Source organism: Tiliqua scincoides, chromosome 3, assembly GCF_035046505.1.
Source record: "Tiliqua scincoides isolate rTilSci1 chromosome 3, rTilSci1.hap2, whole genome shotgun sequence".
Classification (NCBI taxonomy): Eukaryota; Metazoa; Chordata; class Lepidosauria; order Squamata; family Scincidae; genus Tiliqua; species Tiliqua scincoides.
The window spans coordinates 22,129,299-22,152,606 of NC_089823.1; the positions used below are offsets into that span (position 1 = coordinate 22,129,299).

Consider the following 23,308-nt stretch of genomic DNA (forward strand, 5'->3'; position numbering starts at 1 on the left):
AAGCTTTCCTGAGATTGGCCATTCTAAAATATGTGTGCCTGTGGTTTATTTTGTCCAACACACTTATTGTGTATCCAAACATACTTATTGTGTCCAGGTGTGTGTCCAACACCCTGTGTGTCCAGGCGCACGGCCAAGCACTGCCGGTCGCACACGCGTTCTGACGGGCCGGCGTCTCCTCCGGGCGCCCCACCTCCGCTCCCCTCCCCCCGCCAGCATAGGCGGCAGTCCGGCCCTCAGAGGCTGAGCTGCTGCCGCTGGCTGCCGATTGGCCGCTCCTGGACCGCCGCTTGAGGAGAGGCTCCTCCCTGAGGCGATCCGACTGGCTGCCGGGGAAGGCGCGTCACGGCCCCGCGGGTGCCGATTGGCCGCTCCTGGACCGCCGCCTCCGATTGGCGGGCGGGGCGCGCGCCTGGAGCTGGCGAGGCGAGGCGAGGGAGCGTCGCGCGGTGCTCGGGCTGTTGTCGGAAGAGTCGCGGCCCAACATGGCGGCGGCCGCCAGCGGGACCGAGGGGGAGGCGCCGCGGGAGCCAGGCACAGCAGCGGCGGCGGTCCCGGCAGCGGCGGCAGCAGCAGCGGGCGGCGAGAGCGAGGAGGACGAGGACGACGTCTTCGAGGTGGAGAAGATCCTTGACTGGAAGATCGAAGCGGTGAGGCGCCGCGGAGCCCCTGCAGGAGGAGGCGAGGCTGCTGCGGGCAGGGCGCCCCTGGAGGGCTGCCTTCGCCCAGAGTGCAGCCGGGGAGCCTGAGGGCTGCGAGTAGTCCCTGGAACTCCCTGCCACGGGACGGGGTCTGAGGCTCTCAGGGCAGTGGGTGCGGTGCTCCTCTCTCTCTGCTCAGCACCAGAGGCAGGGCACAGCCATGACACTGAGTGTCTGTGGAACTCCTTGCCACAGGATGTGGTAATGGATGGGGGTGGTCTTTCCCTCTCACACAGACCAGAAGCAGGGGATAGCCACTAAAATTGAATGTCAGGAGAGTTAGGATAGACAAAAGGAAATAATTCTTTACTCCGCATGCCATTAGTCTGTGGAACTCCCTGCCACAGGACGTGGTGATGGTATTTGGACTTAGATGCTTTGGAATGGAGAGAGTGGCTAGAGGGAAGTTCTTTTCCCTCTCACCCAACATCAAAACATGGGGGCACCCACTAAAACAGAATGTCATGAGAGGTAAGACAGACAAAGGAAAACATTTATTTACCCATCGTGTGATTAGTCTGTGGAACTCCTTGCCACAGGATGTGGGGATGGCATCTGGCCCGGAAGCTTTTAAAAGAGCATTTATAAGCATGTCCCTCTCACTCAACATCAGAACCAGGGGACATCCACTAAAATTGAGTGTCAGGAGAGTTGGAAGTAAATCTTCCTTTACCCAGTGTGTAGGTAGTTTTTGGAACTCCTTGCCGTAGGATGTGGTCAGGGCATCTGGCCTAGATTACTTTAAAAGGGGATTGGACCAATTTCTGGAGGAAAAGTCCATTACAGGTTACAAGCCGTGATGGGGATGTGCAACCTCGTGGTTATAGAAATAGGCTAGCACAGAAAACCAGTAGAAGGGGAGGGCACTAGGATATAGGTATCATGTTGTCTTGTGTGCACCCTGAGGCACCTGGTATTTCACAGGGACCACTGTGAGATACAGGAGGCTGGACTAGATGGGCCTTTGGCTTGGTCCAGTGGGACACTTCTTTTGTTTTTATGTTAATAAGAACATAAGAACAGCCCCACTGGATCAGGCCATAGGCCCATCTAGTCCAGCTTCCTGTATCTCACAGCGGCCCACCAAATGCCCAGGGAGCACACCAGATAACAAGAGACCTCATCCTGGTGCCCTCCCCTACATCTGGCATTCTGACTTAACCCATTCCTAAAATCAGGAGGTTGCACATACTCATCATGGCTTGTACCCCATAATGGATTTTTCCTCCAGAAACTCGTCCAATCCCCTTTTAAAGGCGTCTAGGCTAGACGCCAGCACCACATCCTGTGGCAAGGAGTTCCACAGACCGACCACACGCTGAGTAAATAAATATTTTCTTTTGTCTGTCCTAACCCGCCCAAGACTCAATTTTAGTGGATGTCCCCTGGTTCTGGTATTATGTGATAGTGTAAAGAGCATCTCCCTATCCACTCTGTCCATCCCCTGCATAATTTTGTATGTCTCAATCATGTCCCCCCTCAAGCGTCTCTTTTCTAGGCTGAAGAGGCCCAAACGCCGTAGCCTTTCCTCATAAGGAAGGTGCCCCAGCCCCGTAATCATCTTAGTCGCTCTCTTTTGCACCTTTTCCATTTCCACTATGTCTTTTTTGAGATGCGGCGACCAGAACTGGACACAATACTCCAGGTGTGGCCTTACCATCGATTTGTACAACGGCATTATAATACTAGCCATTTTGTTCTCAATACCCTTCCTAATGATTCCAAGCATAGAATTGGCCTTCTTCACTGCCGCCGCACATTGGGTCGACACTTTCATCGACCTGTCCACCACCACCCCAAGATCTGATCTGTCACAGACAGCTCAGAACCCATCAGCCTATATCTAAAGTTTTGATTTTTTGCCCCAGTGTGCATGACTTTACACTTACTGACATTGAAGCGCATCTGCCATTTTGCTGCCCATTCTGCCAGTCTGGAGAGATCCTTCTGGAGCTCCTCACAATCACTTCTGGTCTTTACCACTCGGAAAAGTTTGGTGTCGTCTGCAAACTTAGCCACTTCACTGCTCAACCCTGTCTCCAGGTCATTTATGAAGAGGTTGAAAAGCACCGGTCCCAGGACAGATCCTTGGGGCACACCGCTTTTCACCTCTCTCCATTGTGAAAATTGCCCATTGACACCCACTCTCTGCTTCCTGGCCTCCAACCAGTTCTCAATCCACGAGAGGACCTGTCCTCTAATTCCCTGACTGTGGAGTTTTTTCAGTAGCCTTTGGTGAGGGACCGTGTCAAACGCCTTCTGAAAGTCCAGATATATAATGTCCACAGGTTCTCCTGCATCCACATGCCTGTTGACCTTTTCAAAGAATTCTATAAGGTTTGTGAGGCAAGACTTACCCTTACAGAAGCCATGCTGACTCTCCCTCAGCAAGGCCTGTTCGTCTATGTGTTTTGAGATCCTATCTTTGATGAGGCATTCCACCATCTTACCCGGTATGGATGTTAGGCTGACCGGCCTATAGTTTCCCGGGTCCCCCCTCTTTCCCTTTTTAAAAATAGGCGTGACATTTGCTATCCTCCAATCTTCTGGCACCATGGCCGTTTTGAGGGACAAGTTGCATACCTTAGTCAAGAGATCTGCAACTTCATTCTTCAATGAAGTTCCTCCAACATCAAGGAAGTTCCTTCCTTCATGTTCCTCCATCTGTGGAGCCTCTAAGCCTCTACATGAGAAGGAATGGATGGCATGAAGCCGCCAGCACCTCCTTCTGCAGAGAACCCAGAAGTGACATCTCAATTTGACATCATTGCTTCAGCCACAGGAGCCTCTAGTTATTCTTCTTTTGACCCATGTGCCTCTCTCTTGCCAGTGGAATGGAAAAAAGAGGGCGTATTTTCTGAAGGTGCTTCAGGCCTCTCATAAGCTTATTTAAGACAGGAAGATGCTTTTCAAGACCCATAAGACTATATGTGTGACTCTGCACGCTTAAGCTGATTTTTAATTTTTCTTTCTTAATCTGGTTAGTCCCACACTCTGTACAAGGAGTGGCCAAACTGGCTCAGAAACCATATGTGGCTCTTTAACATATGTGCAGCTCTCAGAAATATGTTGGCTGAGCTCCTTTTTGCATCATGATTAATGTAATAAAGTAAATAAAAATTTCTTAAGCTTTATAATTATTTGTCAGGTATAAACTGAGAATCCACTGGATTAAAACATAAGTTTAATGTTCATGGTGAGTATTTAAGCATATTTAAGAATGTAAAGGCTTCTTAAATATTGCAGCTCTTAGACATTCCTCTTGTGGCTCTCAAACATCTGAAGTTCATCATATGTGGCTCTTCTGTAAGCAAGCGCCTCCTCCTATAGGGAGAACCCAGAAGTAATTGCCTTACACATTGCACCCCTCTGGCATAGCACTGAGGCAGGTGCCCTCAGAGTCCACCCTAGTTGTACCTCTGGTTAAAAGGCAGCACTCACAGGGTTCTTATCCCTTCTTGCTCTTCTGTTTAGCAAGTTTGGCCACCCCTGCTCTGTACCATGATAAAACTATTAGTGTGCCAGAAGAAGTTAATGAATTAAATAGCAGTGCCAGGGAGTCCAGAATTACAGCTCTGCAGAAGAGGCTGACTAGCATACTTCTGTCCGATTTGTTGCCCTGCTTGACTTGAAGTTCCCTTCTGTTGGAAATCATTCCATCACTCTAGCAAGGGTTGGGTGAAGAAAAGAATGACCTGCTCTTGGAGGTGTCTGCCCCACTGTTGAAGTGACCTCTTAAATGTGCCTCTTTCTTGTCACTAGGCATACCCAGATCAGTAACTCTTAAACTTAGGACGTAGGCTGCTTCAAGTTCAGATATCCTTTCCCTTGCACATTCCAAAAGCACACCTTTTGAAGGGTGTGCCTCCTATTTTAATTTGAAAAGCAAATCATGCCTTGGTGATTAGAAATCTGAGCAGTGCTAAAGTAGACAGTTGCTTTCATGCCACATCTAGACCAGAGAGGCAAGCTGGTTTTATAGCCATTTCTCCTCCAGGAGAATAGCATCTGTACAATAGTTGTCTAGGAGCTTGCCAACTGTAGCTCTGCAGGCTAGTAAACAACGTTGCTGATTGCTCTTGTAAATATTGTAAACTGGTTTTTCTTTCCTCAGTTATAACCTTATTGTTCATCAAATAGTTTTTTATTACTTGTGTTGGGCTTGTTTTATGAGAGGGGAGGAATATAGAGGAAAGGTGGGGTATAAATCTTTTAAATAAACATAAAACTGGGAGCAATTTGTAGTGTAGGTATCCACTTTGTTTTCAAGAAACTTGATTTTTCCTTTTCATTCTTGGCATTCAAGTGTAAAAGTCAGTGGATGAATATGGTGTAATCTTATGCACACTCTCCTGGTCGTAAGCTCCATTGAACACAATGAGACTTACTTCTGAATAGACGTGCATAGGATTGTACTGTCACTCTCTTAATCCTGGTTGTCTGCATTCAGACCTTATGCCTTTTTGAGGCACCTTGTGCCTTGTTGAGGCTGCACAGGCTAGATAACAAAATGTTCTCCACTGCTCTGCTTACTGCATTATTACTCTCAACGTCCATCTCTTCCTGTTGCTAGAATTGGGAAACAGCTGTGGAGAAATGCGTATGTTAATCACTTATTTCCTACTAGTTTGTTTTATGTGTCATCCCATGAAAAATGATTTTGTTAAAATGAGAAACCCCTTTATTGTATGCTTACATAGCTGCATTTACTTTGTCAGGGTCAAACACTATACAAAGTACGATGGAAGGGATATTCGCCTGACGATGATACATGGGAACCTGAGGCTCATCTGGAAGATTGTAAAGAAGTGCTTCTTGAGTTCCGAAAGAAAATAGTGGATACTAAGCCTAAACCTGTTAAAAAAGAGATACAGGTATGTTTGATTCCTGTCCTTATATTCCAAAAGAACTTCTTGTAAGTTCTCTCATGACTTTTTTCTATAATCATGAAACTTTCAAATGAACTCGGATTTTTGTATGTGTTTTTATTTTGGCAGTTTTTTGCAGTTGGATAGAACACTGCATGGGAGGAAACTGAGGCATTTTTTGCTAGTTCATCTTAATCTTTCTTTTTTTTTGTTTTAGTGTGCAGATTTTCAGTTGTGCTTCTAAGCAATTTTCATTTGTTTTAATTAAGTTGGAGAGAAGTTCCTAGAGGTTGTATCCATAATCATCTGTTTAAGACTGCAATGCTAAACACACTTATTCGGGAGTAAATCAGCTGAAGTTACTAAGACTTTTGAGTAAACGTGCTTGGTGCTTGGTTTTTTTAAAATTCTGATCTTCAGGAATTTGGCCGTTTTAGAGCTTTGATTAGGAAGAAGAATTATGCATGGTTGGTGGTGGGACTTGGATTTTTTGTTTCTTGTTCAGTAACTGCCCCCCATCCTGCTGCTGTATGGCAATCACCTTTGAAACAGAGTGGACTTACAAAAGTAGTTTGTGGTATGGGGCGAGGAATGCACTTTCAGGTCAAGGGACAAAAACTAAAGCATTCTACTGTGCATAGTCAAGCCATGGGGTGTACCTAAAATCGCTCTTTAGAACCTGCTTTGTCTTTTCCTTTACTGTGCAAAATACAGTCATCATCATGTTGGCAACCTTCAGTCTCGAAAGGCTATGGTATCGCGCTCTGAAAGGTGGTTCTGGAACAGCATCTAGTGTGGCTGAAAAGGCCAATTTGGGAGTGACAATCCCTTCCACATTGGGAGCAAGTGCAGCCTATCCCTGGTCTGTCTCCCTGGCTATGGGCCTTCCTTCTTTGCCTCTTAGCCTCAGACTGTTTGCCAAGTGTCTCTTCAAACTGGGAAAGTCCATGCTGCACAGCCTGCCTCCAAGCGGGCCGCTCAGAGGCCAGGGTTTCCCACCTGTTGAGGTCCACTCCTAAGGCCTTCAGATCCCTCTTGCAGATGTCCTTGTATCGCAGCTGTGGTCTACCTGTAGGGCGCTTTCCTTGCACGAGTTCTCCATAGAGGAGATCCTTTGGGATCCGGCCATCATCCATTCTCACAACATGACCGAGCCAACACAGGCATCTCTGTTTCAGCAGTGCATACATGCTAGGGATTCCAGCACGTTCCAGGACTGTGTTGTTTGGAACTTTGTCCTGCCAGGTGATGCCGAGAATGCGTCGGACGCAGCGCATGTGGAAAGCGTTCAGTTTCCTCTCCTATTGTGAGCAAAGAGTCCATGACTCGCTGCAGTACAGAAGTGTACTCAGGACACAAGATCTGTAGACCTGGATCTTGGTATGTTCCGTCAGCTTCTTGTTGGACTAGATCTCTTTGTGAGTCTGGAAAACGTGGTAGCTGCTTTACCGATGTGTTTGTTTAGCTCGGTATCGAGAGAAAGAGTGTCGGAGATCGTTGAGCCAAGGTACACAAAGTCATGGACAACCTCCAGTTCGTGTGCAGAGATTGTAATGCAGGGAGGTGAGTCCACATCCTGAACCATGACCTGCGTTTTCTTCAGGCTGATTGTCAGTCCAGAACCAGTTCTTCAGACTGATTGTCAGTCCAAAACCATGAAATCCTCTGTCTCTGCTGGAGAGAAGGTGGAGTACCTCAAGACATGAGGGATGCAAACATCATCAAGCTGTACAAGAACAAAGGCGAAGGGGTGACTGCAACAACTACCGTGGCATCTCTCTCCTTAGCATTGTAGGAAAGTTGTTTGCCCGAGTTGCACTAAAGAGGCTCCAGGTACTTGCAGAGAGTGTTTATCCAGAATCACAGTGCAGATTCCGAGCCAACAGGTCCACCACTGATATGGTATTCTCCCTTAGACAACTGCAGGAGAAATGCAGGGAATAACGACAGCCACTCTTTATAGCCTTCATAGATCTCACGAAGGCCTTTGACCTGGTCAGCAGGGATGGCCTCTTCAAGATTCTCCCCAAGATTGGATGTCCACCCAGGCTCCTCAGCATCATCAGATCCTTTCACAAGGACATGAAGGGCACTGTTGTCTTTGATAGCTCCGCATCAGACCCCTTTGACATCCGAAGCGGCATGAAGCAGGGCTGTGTTCTTGCACCAACCTTGTTTGGGATTTTCTTCGCTGTTCTGCTGATGCATGCCTTTGGAACTGCAACAGAAGGCATCTATCTCCGGACCAGATCAGACAGAAAGCTCTTCAACCTCTCCAGACTGAGAGCAAAGTCCAAAGTCCAGCTGAAATGTCTGCGTGACTTCCTCTTTGCCGACGATGCAGCTATCACTACCCACTCTGCCAAAGATCTCCAGCAGCTCATGGATCGTTTTAGCAACGCCTGCCAAAATACAGTAAAGGTGTTATTATTTGGCATACATAGGGAATGGGAGTTACTGGTTACCAAAATATGCTGTATGCCATTTTTGCCCAATATTGCATATATGCAACAGGGATCAAATGTGTACATCCGTGGGCTGGTAGAAATGGGTTTTCACACAACTTTTGCAAGTCTTCTTGGGGAAGGAAATGGAATGTCTCCATTCCTAGAGGCCCTTTGTGAAAATCTAAGGATGATGGAGTGATACCACAGAAGGAGCTTGCAGGTAAGGATCAGGACTGGGGGACTTGCTTACCGAAGTATTGGTTAAACAACACATGTTTTAACTACATCTCTGTGTGTCTGAAGTGGCTTTTACTGTACATAGCACTGCAATTTTAGGGGCCATGCTTGGACAACAATTCTGTTGTACTGAAAATGCTGGAATATACGTTTCTGCTGTCTCTTATTGTTCAGTTTAAGCACTAGATTATTTAAGCAAACCTTTTTTTCTCTTCTGTAGAGACTGCCTTTAGATGATGATCTGTTTGAAGCGGATTCTGAAGCTGACAGTGACTTGCAAAGTGATACAAAAGAGGACTTCTTTCCAAATAAGAAAAAGAAAAAATCTAAGGAGAGGGAGGACAAAGGCCAAGATGAGATGAAGAAGAGAAAGTCTAAATTGGTTAAAGGGAAAGAGAGACCTGTCCTAGAAAGTGAAAATTCATCTGATAGTGTGGCTTCAGAGTCAAAAACAAAGAGAAGGATTTCGGAAACAAAGGAAGACACAAAAGATTCCAAAAAGCAGAGGAGGGAAGATATAAAAGATAGCAGTAGAAAGAAGGGAGACAAAGATGTGAAAAAAAAATTGAAAGAGGAGTGTAAACGCTTACACAACAAAAAATGCGATGCCCTTCATTTAAATGCTGAATCCAGAGTGCTGGATGATTCATTTTTTCAAGCTGCTGATAACGAAGATGTAGATTTGGACTCAGACAGCAGTGAGGAGCAGCATAGAATGTCTCCTGGGAAAGACCATGAGGAAGAGGAAAGTGTGTCCAGTGTTTCTGTTGCTGAAAAGCAACCAGAGAGTTCATCAAGCGATGATAGCGGTGAAGTGAAAGTTAAGAGAAAAAAGAAACACAAAAAGCCTGAAGAATTTGAGGAGAGTAGAAAAGTGGATGCTAGAGATAAGTATTTGGAGAAGAAAAACACACTCAAAAAGCAGAAGGTGGCAGAGAAAATAAAGGTTATTGCTGAGTTGGAGTGTAAAAAACCAGCTATGCTAACTCCAGTACAGAAAGGTTCAAAACTGTACACCGAGGACCATGGGCACAAATCTGCTGATTCATCAGCGGAAGTAGGCAACCATACCAAACTGAAAAGCAAAGATAAAGTGAGCCATGCTTCTGCTAGGGACGTACCACAAAAGTCCTCAGCTGCTGAGAGCAAAGAGAAAAACACCAACTGGAGAGCTGAAGAGGAGCAAATGAAAGAGAGGCCTTCTGTACATGCTGTGGGAGAGAGTTTGTTTGAAAAATTTAAGCTGGATACTGAATGCAGTAAAGGGGGGAACACAGTCAGCAATAAGAGTATTTGCAAGAGCGAACCAAATACAGAGGACACTCCAAAGGAAAGAAGCACATTATCCAAGGTAATCGGAGCTGTATGATGCAAACCGGAGGTTTGTGTACCTTGCTTTTGTGTTCTTTTCCTGAGACCTCTGATTTCTTTTGTTTAACTTTTTCTTGGCCTTTTGACTTGCTTTATTTATCAAACCACATATCTTTTCTCTGTGCTCCCAGTATGAATTGTGAGAGAAAGTTAAAAACTTTCCTCATGGTTCTTTTCCAGCTAAGTGAAGATTCATAAGGCTATGCTGCATTTGTTTAAGGAGTTTCCTATTTTGTTAAAACAGGTGTTTTGTTGCCTGTTACTCAGTATCTCTTACCCACCTACACAGGAGCAAGCCCTATTGACCATGAAATGACTTACCTCTGAATAGACATAGTCAGTACCATGCTTTGAGCCAGGGATGGAGAGAACAAGTGCGCAGAACAAAGAATTCAAACCTTTTGTACTTCATTCACACTTTATTTTTTCATATGCATTACTACAGAGAAAACTGGCTTCATTCCAAATAAGCTAAGGTTTTACACTTGGACCAGTCAGAACCCAAAACAATACACTTCTGCTATGAGTAGATATGCATATTCAACCAATAATCCATGCGTATTCAAGAAAATAGCATCCTCTTACAGATCATCGCATCTTCTTTCCTTGAGGTTTCACTGCTGCATTCCTAAGGTAGGGGCCCCTATTCTTGAGCCCACACAGGATTTCTTATCTCCTTTGCTCAGCATTTTCTTTGGATTGTGGGAAGACAAGGTTTTCAGTTTCCTAGGGGGATGCTTTTTTCTAGTGCCACCAAACTAAACCAATAGCGCATGAAAGTACAATTGATAATGCATAAAGTAACTCAATAGCTAACCAAATAAAATGATTAAAAATGAATATTTCAGGATCACATCAGAAATGGACCCTGCATTTCCTCAACATTATCGGCCTAAACCTTTAGGACACTTCAAAGGAACATGTTGTAAAACAGAGTAACTAGACTCTCCCTGCAAGATTTTGGCTGATCTAGCGCTAGTTTCTTTGAAAGATGTTGCTATAAAGTCCAAATCTATTTGATCCCCATCTTATAACTTTGTGCTGAATCTAAGAGTTAAGTTTATCTTTTATATGAATTACCTGGAAAGCAGATGCATTATTGATGGCCTCCCTTGATTATTCACTTTATGACTGAAAACCCAGGCAAGTTTTTTTTGGCCAAAGTCCAAAAACTGCACAATTATTTGTGTATCCAGTGGGGATTGGGTTTTCTTTTTCTCCAAATCGCAGTACATCACCCCAAAGCAAACCACTTGGGGAACTTTCAAAAGCAGATTGTGATATGCCATGTGGAGGACACATCTGAGTGAGAATGAAATCAGAAGTAGTTGAAATTCAGTATTTGTGGGGGATCAGTTCCTGGACCTCCTGCAGATACCAATACTGAGATCCACAAGTTGGGAGGGGGGCATAGAGAACCTCTGGAATTGAAGAGAAGGGAAATTGGAAGTGTCGCCCAGAGACCTTCCAAGTGTGACTGGAAGGCACTTCTGGTTGCATCCGGAGGTCCTCTGTGGGTCCTCCTGACATAAGTTCAGAACCCGTGTTGGGTCAAATCCGTGCATTCCAAACCCGCAGATGAGGAGAGCTCACTGTAGTCAGAAATCCACTGGAGATGCCCAAGTGCATCTCTCAAGTGCACTTATTGTAGCTTCTTGAATCCTGACTTTTGCACAAAACTTTGATCAGCTTAAGTGATACTTTTTCACTAACTATTTGCTTTGGGTTTGAAAAGGCTGGGCATTACCCAGCCTATGTGCTAGCTTTCAGACTGTCAGCTCGCATTCAAACCTTGCCAACTAGCATTTAAGCCTTGCCACTGACAGTGGCAGGCAAATGCTAGTCTTACTGACTGGGGCAAAGAGGTGCTTTTTCAAGTGGTGCTTGTGTAGCAGGAGAAGAGTAACCATCCCTTTTCATCCAAGTGCAGTGTCTTTGGCTATTGCCTGGTAGAGAAAAGGAGGAATTCCTTACAGAATGGGAATGCCCTTGCACCAGCACGAAGTAGGGTCAGCTGAGCAATGAAGTCTTCTTGTGCCAAGGATTGACTGTTAGCTCCAGTCTGGCTCTACCTTGCTAGAGGTAGGACATTGGCTGTTTGGCTTAGCACACAAGCACTTACTTCAGGCTCATTTTCTTCAAGTTTCTCTCAATCAAGTCTCTAAATTCTCCCTCCTCCTTGTTGTTTTTAGTCAGGGCACACGTCCTTTAACGGAGGGAGTGCTATTTTTTGATACTGGCTCCAAGGGCAGATTGCACTAGTGATTGGTGCTATGCCATGGAGTGCATAGTGCCCAAGTCTGTCTGACAGATAGCAGAATGATTTTAGCGATGCTCCACTGTTGTGTGTGTGATTTCCAGCTTCTTCATGCTGAACTCTAGAGGGCTGTGGTCTCATCCGTGCCCTTTCCACATTGGTGGCAGAGGAGTACTTTGGGAAAGACAGGCCCTTTGAGTGCCACGGAGGGTTGAGCAAAAGAACTGGCTGCAGCACAGTGGTCCTGGGCGTCAGTTGAACACAACATTCCTTTCAGCCCCAAAGGCCTGAGCTGGTTAGCTAGCTGGTGGTTGATCAATGAGCACAGGTTGATCGTTTGGCTAGCTGGTGGTTGATCAATGGGCACAGTGAGTGACTTCTCATTTTTACTTTTATTTCAGTCAGTTGCAATATTTACACTATGTCTCCGGTGGAGGAGAGGTACCATTCTGATATGACTGCAAGGAGAGGGTACCTCAATGGATTGTGAGCTTGACCTGGCATCTAAAAAGCAAATGATGTTGATTAGATCTGTAATAAAAGTGATGGTGTCATGAGGGTAGATTCAGGCTGATGCAGGTGTTCAGGTTAAAGAGACAGGGCAACTGCCAGTTTGTAAACATACAGCTAAGTGTTGCCACTCTGAGAGTCCCCTGTCCCCTATTCTTCTTCCAGTTCATCTTTCAGAAGTTTTTCAGCCTTCAGTGATGCGTTCCCCAGTTGGGGAAGAAGCAGAGGCAAGATGTAAAGCCAGGAAGCATGTAAAGCAGCATAAAACGTCTGCTGGGAAGCGCTTTGGGAATAAGAAACCTAGAAGGCAACCAGAAGAGAGGAAAAAAAGAACAACATGGCTGATTGCTCAGTTGGTGTCGGTTAAAAGAAGCAGATTGGCATCTAAATCCAGTGTTCTCAGAAGTAGTGGGAAGGTTTGGGATGCCAGTGATGGACCTGTTTGCAATGAAAAAAATGCACAGGTACCAGGATATCTGGCAAAAGAGCAGGGAGCGGAAGGCACAGGTGCATTCCAGGAGGAATGGCTTTGGGGTCTTCTGTATGCATTTCCACAATTTCAGTTGATTCCATTAGTGATATAGAGGATTCAAATACTGAAAGCAGAACTCATTCTCATAATGCTGGGTTGGCTGTGGTGGCCATGGTATTCCAAGTTGGTGAGATGTTGGTTCATGAACCATGGACAGTGCCAATCAGGACCTTCTGTCACAGGGCTCTCAGTCATCCCAATCCAGAGATTTACTGGGTAACAGCATGGAGTTTGAGAGGTTAAGGTTGAAAGGCCTTGGATATGTAAATAGTGTTATTATACGTTGCTAGCTTCATGTAGGCCTTCTACAAAGAGAATGTATGTGGCAGCATGGAGGACTTTTCATACCTGGTGTGAGAAGAGGGCTGTGCAGTCACAGAATTCAAGAGTAACAGATGTGTTACTGTTCTTGTAGGATGATCTGAATAAGGTTCTTAGTACTGCCCTACACAGACAGGTGGCTTCTTTGCAGGGAGTATTGGGTGTGACGGGATTTTCACTTGTTATCACACCCACGTATAAAGAGATTTCTTAGGACAGTAGCTCATTTAAGACCTCTGCGTATTCATAGCTTTCCAGTGTGGGACCTGAGTAAGATTAATGTGAACCCCATTTTAGTCCATGGCTACAGTATCCCTTAAAATGCTATCCGTTAAAGCCATTTTTCTAGTTATAATTACATCTGCAAGAAGAATGTCAGAGCTAGCAGCAGTCTCAGTGCACCCACGTTTATGCATGTTCAAAAACTGTATACTGTATAAATATTCTTAATAAGAAATATTCTTAATAAGAATGAATACAAAAGTTCCAAGGTGTCCAAGCTTCGGTTACGATAACTGGTTCAGAACATCGTTTTTATATTTAGCTTTCATTTCCAGGAGAAGGAAGTGAAAAAAAGTGAAACAAAAGATAAACCTCAAAAAAGGCATGACTCTGAAAAGGAAGAAAAGAGCCGAAAAGAACAGAAAGGATTCAAAGGTAAGCATGAAATTCTTCATATCTATGTAGGAATTGTAGCATCATTCTAATAATTTACCTGTCTTAGAGCCCAATCCGGAGCTCAGAACAGCGGCTTTGTGCCGCCACATATTGTCACAAACAGTAAGGCACATCTGCGACTCCTATTGCCAGGCTACCACCCATGCTAACCCAGTGCTGGCCAGCACTGGTATAGCACCGGGTGGGCGCCTGGCCTCCGCTGCTTAGTGGTCTCAAGACTGCTGAGCCATGGCATGGTAAGCGGGGGTGGGGAGGAGGCGTTCCAGGGAGGGGGAGGCGGGTGGAGAGAGGGCGGGGAGGAGGTGTGCCAGGGAGGCAGGGGGCAGAGAGAGGGTGGGTGGGAGGCGTGCTGGGGGAGGCAGAGAGGCGGGTTCAATGGAGCTCCACTCCACCAGATCCTGTCCATTCATGTAGGGCTTGGCGACCTACACGATCAGCTTTACGGTAAAGTGAGTAGCCCCATTGTGGGGCTACTTTCCTTACCTGGGAGAAGAGGACGAAAGTCCCCTTCTCCTGAGGCGCAGGCTGAGACGTGCAGGATGAGGCGGCAGCCATTCTCTGCGCTGCTGCTGCTGCTGTGCTCCCTGGGCAGCTCAGGATTGGGCTGTTACTTGTATTACAAGATGATGATGCATATGGCTTATATTGCATCCATGTTTAATCTTGGCTATACTTTATCTTAAATTATTTAGCGCTGCCTTTGCCATAGAGAATGAGAATAATTTCAGTATTCACCAATTGAACACATTCCTGTCTAAGATGTTACACTATTTTAACTTAGTTTTGTGTCTACAATGTTAGTTTACCATTTCTACAAGGTAATGTTTTGTTCCTTAGTTCACAGGGAATGTAGATCACGCGTTGTAGAAAAATGAATGAATGGAATCCCCTATGTTTTCAGACTGAGTGTTAAGGGACCTGTTGCACATGCCTTGAACTACTGACTAAACATTAGGAGTAGTCTCATATCATGTTTTTTCTCTGAAGATACCCAATGATTAAAAGTCAGATCAGGAGAGTGAATTTGATGTCTCTGGTACAGTTGTACTATTAAGCATAAATTGTTTGTCCATCTTGAACTTGAGTGGCTGTTGGATTGGAAGCAAAATGGGGCCACCCAGAAACAAAGTAGCAGGTTCTTAAGAATTGGGGCTCCCTAAATAAATGCTGCCCCCCAAACGGCCCATTAAGAGTGGAGTGTGCTCAGTGGCCCCCAAGAGCTACAGAATGTTGAAGATGTCATTGGCGGGAAGTAGCAGAATGCTGAGTGATAGATGATGACTTACAGTATCCTGGAGAGAGCTGGGATAGTAACAAAATAATGATTTTGTTATTGGTCTTGCTTGCTGTTCAGGCCTGCTTTGGCAATACTAGCATCAATACATGAGTGGTGAATATTTTGTTACCTTTGTGAGATTGCTAATGAGAAGTTCCTGAAGGTCAATCAAAACCTGAAAATGTAACTGTTTCTACTATACTTCAAATTTTAAAAGTGACAAAATAAATATGAATTATGAACAAAGCTTATAAACACGTTAACTGTCTGGACTGTAAACAGAAAGTGACTTGCGCCTTTGGGTGGGCTAGGTTCTGTTGTGGTTATTACAGATTTTTTGACGTAGTAAGTTGTTTGTGCAGTGATCTTATGCCAATTGGAGTCATCTTATTAACTCTGTTCTAGCTTTGAAGGAGATCAAAAGTGCATTTGATGTATTTAGCATGTCTTCTGAAGAAAAAAGTGAATACATGGACAGTCGAAAAAGAGAGGAATCTGTGCAGGACTTCAAGTCTACAGAAGAACTTAAATTAAAAGAAAGACCATTATATAAGGACAGCAGGAGCACAAGAGATGAAACGGATACCTGGGCTTACATTGCAGCTGAAGGCGAACATGAAATAACAGAGGACAGTTCTAGTATGTCAAAAAAGTGAAATGGGGAGGGGAGGGGACAAATAGCCATTTGAGTTTGGACTGGAAGCAGTGCTAGGTATGACCACAGACATGGGAGACGTGACGCTGGCAATTAAAGAATCTCCATATACTTAGGCCTCAAATGCCTAATATTACTAGTTTTTTAAATTACCCTATCATGCAACTTTCTGCCTTCTCTCCCTGCCCCCATCCCCCTGAGTCCGGAGGCTCATTCTTTTGAGGAAGCAGTCAAATGGTACTTCTGCATCCTGCTGGTGAACTCCTATTTGGATGCACCCATAAGCAGAAGGACAGAATCCTACCTTATAGTTTAAATCAGTGGTTCCCAGATTGATGAGTCGCAACCCACCAGGGAAACTGGAAGAAGACCATTCCTCCTTAAGGGGAGTGACTCAGAAATCAATGCCCCAGTGGTGCTGCAGTAATCGCATGCTGCCAGGAGCAAGGGGCTTTTAAACTTACTGGGCGGGGGGGGAGGATTGTGCTGGCCTCTGGCAGGGTGCAGGGGGCTCACAGCCCCCTCTGGGCCTCCCAGCTGCTGCAGATAGCTCCGATTAGCTATTGGAACTCACTTCTGGTTTTGGATCGAAAGAAGCCAGGAGGACCATAGAGGGGTCTGCAAGCCTCCCATACCCTACCAGAGACCTGCACAACCTCCCCAGGTAAATTTAAAAGCCTCTTGCTGTCAGTGGTGTGCAATCACTGTGGTGCCATTACTGCCCCCCCCCCCCCACAAGCACTTACTCAGGTTCCGAATTTCCCTGTAGGTGTTTGGGAACCCCACTGGTCTAAATATTTACTGGGGAGGAGAGGTCAGTGATAATAACTGGATAATTCTGCACAAATGGTTGGTTTGGCTTTTGTTTTAATTGGAGAACCAGCAGTTAAACCAAAGAATAGAGAATGTTTTATTTTTTAAAAAAAGAATTTACTATGGAATATGGAGAATAATTTTTCCATTTGATTGTATATCCCTCCCACTCCAAGATATACATTTTCCAAAGAAATGGTAAACTGACATGGTGGCGATGACCTGATCTTTTCTTTTCTCACATCCACCTTCTCTCCCTGCCTTCAAACTTGGTAGGTGCAAAACCACATACGGTGAGTTTGGGCATGGACATGCAATTGGAGTGGCTGACAGTGGAAGAATTCCAAAAGCATCTTGATGGAGGTGATGAGAATCACATGCCAGCTGAAGCAGTATCGGCTAGTGAGTAAAAGCTCTAGGCACAGCAGCATCATAACATCCAAACTCCATATTTTCACCTCACTTTGCATGTTATAATACGAGCCACCTTGAATCTTTTTAAGAAAGGCAGAGTCCATTACGGGTTACAAGTCACAGCAGGTATGTGCAGGCTCTTGGTTTTAGAGGCAGGCTGCCTCTGATTGCCAGATGCAGGGGAGGGCACGCCACAGGTTGTGTCTGTTGTCTTGTGTGCTCCCTGGGGCATCTGGTGGGCCACTGTGAGATGCAGGAAGCTGGACTAGATGGGACTTTGGCCTGATCCGTCAGGGCTCTTCTTATGTTCTTAACAACTACAAAAGAACTACTACTTATAAATATCTTTAATTTATTTCTATTGAACTTATTTTCCTTTAGCTCAGTTACGAGATGCTGTTAAAAATGGACAGTATGCTACAGTAAAGGCGGCACTTAATTCAAGTGAAGAATATAATCTTGATCAGGAGGTAATTCTTTTGTAAAATACACAGTTTAATATTTGAATAATTTGGCAAGCATTTGAATATTTTGGTAACCAATCAAACTGCTTACCCATTGTGCAGATTCTAGACCAACTAAAGGTGAGTTAAGACTGTCCTCAAATGTATCACAATTGCTGTGAGTTTGAATAGCAATTGTGATAAGTCTTACTTGACACTTTGTGGATGAATTCACTAGGTTACCTAAATTGAATTACTTGCTCCCTTAACATGTTTCAATTAAACTTCTGTTCTTCGGTGTAAAAAATGTCTATCAAACTACAGAAGCAAGAATTCAAATGTATTTCATTTGAAATACATTTCAATCTCCAGTCTTGGATAATCTCCAGTCTTGGAGAATGGGTATATAGTAGGTAAATTAGTCTAATGCAGTGGTTCTCAAACTTTTAACATTGGGACCCACCTAAAAAAAGTTTCACTTTATCAACTGCTCAAGCCTCTGTGGCTATAATGGTGATAGCCACAGTGTTCCCCCACCAGCAAGTAGCAAGTTGTTTACCCCTTGATGCACATAGCCTAATCTACCCTGTCATTTCCGTGAATCTCTGAAGATTAGGTTGTGAGTGACCTACTGATGGGTTATGAATCCTCAGCTTGAGAACCACTGGTCTAGTGGTTCTTTGTTAATATGTGTGATTGAAATGTAAAATTGAGGGTACCAACTACACTGTGGATATACCTGCCCAAAATGACTCGTGTTTCAAGAAAATTAACCAATGGGTCATTATTCAAAAATGGAATCCAAGAATTGCTAGCAGTGTGGAATCATCTAGGAAAAAGTAGTCATAAGCTTATAAAAACTACCACAAGCTAAGAATCCCACTCTCTTTGAATACACTCCTGAAAAACTACCCCTCTTATCGTTCTTTAACCACAGTGGCTGCCTGAGCGATTAGTTTAAGTATTTGGAGGGGGCTTGGGGATTGACATTTGGCAAAATGACATTTAACTGACTTTTTGGTAAGCTAATACATAATGTACATAGTCTTTTTCTCATTCTTCAGAATCGTAACTGAAGAATACTTTATCATTGAAAATGAAGCATTGATAAACTCTGTTGCAGGACTCTAGTGGAATGACTCTTGTGATGCTCGCTGCTGCAGGAGGTCATGACGACATCCTTAGACTTCTTATCCGGAAAGGAGCTAAAGTAAATTGCAGACAGAAAAATGGAACTACTGCATTAATTCATGCAGCTGAAAAGGTTTGTTACTATTCTGTCAGCCTGTGAGATTTTACCCCCAAATACTCAACTTGATTGTTACACCCAACTTTCTTGGGGCAAGAAGTTCAATTAAGGACAGCACCAATTGACCTTCTAGTTTTTTGTTGAGCACTTGAAGGATATGGAACATTAATGTTCTCTAAGCCTGTTGATTTGGCTTCTCTGGCCATTAGAAAAAAAATGGATGCTCTTGGTGACATACTTCAGTACTTCTAATGGCATCTTTGTGGTACTTCTGAGTGGTAAATGGGAGAAACAATCCGTTTGCTTTTCCACCTTGGAGTCCTTAGTGCTACTGGACTTCTGTCTCTGAAGCTGGAATTTGCTGTGTCCCATACTGTACCTGACTCAGTTCAGTGAAATCTCATTTCTGAAATGTTTCAGGGATATTGAAAGTAATATACAAGCATCTCCCCATATCTGTGACTAAGGTGTCCGCAGATTCAGTTCTCTGTGCCCTTTAACTTTGTTTATAAACTTTGTTTATACCAGTGATGCCAAGAGAACAAGCTTCTTTTTACTGAACACTATAAGCATGCGACCTTATAGCAGGATGTGCAGGCAGGCAACCTGAATGCTTGAAGTGACTAATAGAATGTTAACAGGAAGCTGGAGGTTAATTGTGTCCTGTTAATATTTGATTTGTCTCTTCAAGCTTTCAGACTGCCTGCCTGCACATCCTGCTAAGCTTACACACTTATAGCATTCAGTAAAAGGAAGAAACATTTTCTCTTGGCACCACTGGTAGGAACATAAACAAGGTTAATGGTGCCAGGGACGTGCAGAGATAGGGTTCCCCCATATTTGTGGTTTTAGTATTCATGGGGGGTGGGCACTAGAACAGATTTTCAGCAGATACGTGGGGATCACCTGTAGTATATTCTAAGTGTTTAGTTAGATTTTCACTTGTGATAATGTTTTAGATTTGCACAGCATTCTATATTCTGTTTAGGATCAGAATACTTATTTAGACTGTTCTGCTTCTTATAGAACAACCTAACTACTGTAGCCATTCTTCTGGAAGCTGGTGCTTGTGTGAATTTGCAGCAAAATAGCGGTGAAACAGCTTTGATGAAGGTATATGCTGTTAGTGTGAATAAGGTCTAATAAATTTGGGGGACTGTGGTAAATCTGCATGCATCTTGTCTGTGTCGAAAAATGTTCTTTCAGATAACTCATGCCTTCATAAATTAATGCGTAGTGTCAATAATCCTCATAAGTTCCTAGTCTTGCTCATTTCAGTTGGTCTTCCCTTGGACTGAAATTGGGGTTGAGCAGTTTTTCTCAGCAAGCATTGTTCTCCCTAATCTGCACGACTCAAAGCCAAGTTCTGTGCAACTCACAGCTTGGTTAAACAGGAAGTAAGCAAATGACATCGCCAAGAGATGACTGCCCTGTTCCCCTGCAAAGCAAGTAGCAGCTTGGACCCATTACAGGGAATGTTGCTTGCAAGGTGGCTTATAAACATTACAGTCTTGCTTTCCATGAGTTTCTACTCCATTATACGTACATTTATTCAGTTAAGTGTTTTTAAATATTTGTTGCTTTCTGACCTTCTGCATGCAGGCTTGTAAGAGAGGAAATTCTGATATTGTCCGTCTAATGATTGAGAGTGGAGCAGACTGCAACATTTCATCAAAGCATCAGAACAATGCCTTTCATTTTGCTAAACAGTGTAACAACTTGCTTGTGTATGAACTTCTCAAAAGTCACTTGGATACGTAAGTTTTCACTTGGGTGATGGCTCAGTTTGCCTAGTGAACTTAGAATGATAGTTAAGTCTTGGTTTCTAAGGAAGGAGGCAGGAGGGTTATTCTGACTTGAACTCCTTGAACACAGAAAATGCTTTATTTGCAAAGTCAGTATGTGCCACTAGAATTTGGTCAAAAATAATAATTATACTTTAGCTTAGGGAGGCTAAGGAGCACTTAGCCTTAGCACTTAGCACTTTATCAGGAGTACCAGCGCTTGGCTTGTATACCAAATATTCTTGGTTTAATATTTAGTTAAAAAGATCTAATTAGAAACTTTGAAGAACCACTGCCAATCAGAGCAGAGCTCTCTGGTGGGCTGACCTAACATAAAGCACCTTGCATATTCATAGGCCTTGCATATTCAAAATTGGGGAGAGTTTGATCCATCTTAACTAAAGTGTTTAAAGCTTTCAGGTAATGATCATCGGCATTATGGGGTAACATTAACTGTTAGTGGCTTGCAAAGTGTTTCATTTGCTAATAGATTTACAGGAACCATTGGCAGTCCCCATTAATCCCAAAAAAGAATCCTAACTTCTGTCAGCTCCAAGGGAGTGGTGAGTGAGAGGACCCTGAGAAAGCTGCTATCAATTTCTGAGAGCCCTTGGTGAGCAGGGATGTTCTCTTCAGAGTCATAGTCCTTCAGCCATTTGTCAGTCTCGCTCAAGCATACACACTGGTCCCAGGACTAGTACATGTACTCTGCAGGGGATGGTTCCTAATGCATTACAAGAGCAAGTCTATATAGTCCTTGATGCCTCCTCCACAGGGCAACACTTGTACTTTTCTCTCCACTTTTTTTGCATAGGTAGAAGGTATCTGTTGCATGTAGGCATCCATACCGATCTTGAAGTACCCTGTTATTTCTTTGTGAACATGTGGTTGCTAAAACTTACCAATTTACCTACAATGACTATTGTGCTATGTGTCATAAACAAACCTTGTTTTCATTTCTGCTAGTTTTGACAAGAAGTGAGGTTTTTAGTTTCTGCTTCATAAAATAGTTACGTAAGAATTAAACTGACCAAAATTAAAATTGGTAGTTCTGTTTTCTTTGTTTAGGCTCACACGAGTGGCAGAAAAGGCAATTGGGACGTATTTTGAATCCCGTCTTAGTTTGCTGGAACCTGTGTTTGATCTTGCATGTCATCGGCTTTGTGAAGGACCAGACTACTCTTTGGATTTCACTTACAAACCTCCACAGAATGTACCAGAAGGTTGTATGTGAACACATTGTTTCATCATACCTTTTATTGAAAATACTAGTCATTAACTTGCATACATATCACCAAGGCCCTATGCTTAATAGTGACACTTGTGCTTTAAACATCAGGGTGATTGGAGTGTAGAGGTTATTTGATTCTTGGGGCTGTAGAAGGATCAACTCAGGAAGCACATCAAAACATTTATGGTAAAACTTTGGAATCAAAATTTAGGAAAATGAGAATTGGCACAGATTGCAGGAAACTTAGGTTTGGAGGAGTCCCAAAATCCATTTAGGAAACTTTCAGTGCTTGCTTTCTAGAGTATTCCTTTCCTCAGTCTAACAGGAGTAACTTAAGTCCGTCTAAAACATTATGACTTACACAGCTATACTGTGTATGAGCAGTGAAATGCAAGCTGTAGTTAGTCCTTTTCTTTTTGTTGCATTATCATTACTTTGAATTAACAGGTCAGTTCTGTTCACCGGGCGCTATTTTTTAAAGATGGTTGCATGCAGTTGTTAAAATGTTCAGACTGTTGAAACATTAAAGTTAAAGCAGATTTTCACTGGTTTCCTTCGGGGGGGGGGGGAGAGGATAGATATTCATGATCCTTTGTGTGTGTTTCATTGTCTAAAGCAGTTTCCCAAACTGTGGGTCCTGACCTGATGATTGGTGGGTCATGAAACTGACAAGCTGAAGGCTCACAAGGAAAATGTATTGAGCCCTATGGAAAGTGAAAGTGAGCTGCATGTGTGCATTTACTCATGAGTAGGAGATTGTGCTTCCGTCTACTTCGAAGGGCAGATGAAGCAGAAAGCAGTGCCACCAGAATGGTCCCAATCTAATGAACGCAGGCTCCAAAAGCACTTGAGAGGGAGTTACCCACCCCCTCCAAACTGACAAGGAAAATGTATTGAGCCCTGTGGAAAGCAAACTGAGCCATACATGTGGGTTTACTTGCGAATAGGCATATGGGCCTGGCTCCTATCAAAGACCAGGCAAAGGAGAAAATAAGGCCACCAGCATGGTCCCAGTTTGATGAAAACGGAACTCAACAAATGCTCCAGAAGGCGCCCTCCCACCATAGTGAAAAGGATAAAAAGAAAGACTTAAGCAGCTGGTAAACTGAAACGTTTTAAATCTCATTAAGCTAGGAGGGTCCTGACAGAGTGTTTTGAAAGTGAATCCCAATTAGGGAACCAGTGATCTAAATGCATGCTCTTCCTTTTCTTAGGATCTGGAATTCTTTTATTTATTTTCCATGCAAACTTCTTTGGGAAAGAAGTCATTGTCCGGCTCTGTGGACCATGCGCTGTGCAAGCTGTGGTTTTGAATGACAAATTCCAGCTGCCTATATTCTTGGTAAATTCTTCATGTTTATTGACTGTATAATAATTGATTTTAGTTTGTTTATATTTTTAACAATTTAGTTTTAAACTGAAGCTTGTTTGCTGTATCATGGCTGTCCAGAATATCTGAGAGGCCTGAAAGCTCAGCTGATCATGTTCCTTGAGTAGTTAGTGGAAATGGAATAACAATTT

The 23,308-nt window shown here is 43.8% G+C and overlaps 1 protein-coding gene across 2 annotated transcripts in view; it reads left to right on the plus strand.

Annotated features, from left to right (window-relative positions):
* Window positions 1–422: 422 nt before the first annotated feature.
* MPHOSPH8 (M-phase phosphoprotein 8) overlaps window positions 423–23,308 on the plus strand; it is a 31,925-nt gene continuing 9,039 nt past the window's right edge. For both annotated transcript variants that reach the window (XM_066618724.1, XM_066618725.1), the window contains exons 1-12: window positions 423–650; window positions 5,420–5,575; window positions 8,474–9,604; window positions 13,802–13,901; window positions 15,604–15,837; window positions 16,943–17,068; window positions 17,462–17,550; window positions 18,647–18,787; window positions 19,799–19,885; window positions 20,375–20,529; window positions 21,625–21,779; window positions 23,002–23,129. In XM_066618724.1, coding sequence (XP_066474821.1) covers window positions 486–650; window positions 5,420–5,575; window positions 8,474–9,604; window positions 13,802–13,901; window positions 15,604–15,837; window positions 16,943–17,068; window positions 17,462–17,550; window positions 18,647–18,787; window positions 19,799–19,885; window positions 20,375–20,529; window positions 21,625–21,779; window positions 23,002–23,129 — 2,667 coding nt within the window. In that variant the 5' untranslated portion in view covers window positions 423–485. The remainder of the gene's footprint in view (window positions 651–5,419; window positions 5,576–8,473; window positions 9,605–13,801; window positions 13,902–15,603; window positions 15,838–16,942; window positions 17,069–17,461; window positions 17,551–18,646; window positions 18,788–19,798; window positions 19,886–20,374; window positions 20,530–21,624; window positions 21,780–23,001; window positions 23,130–23,308) is intronic.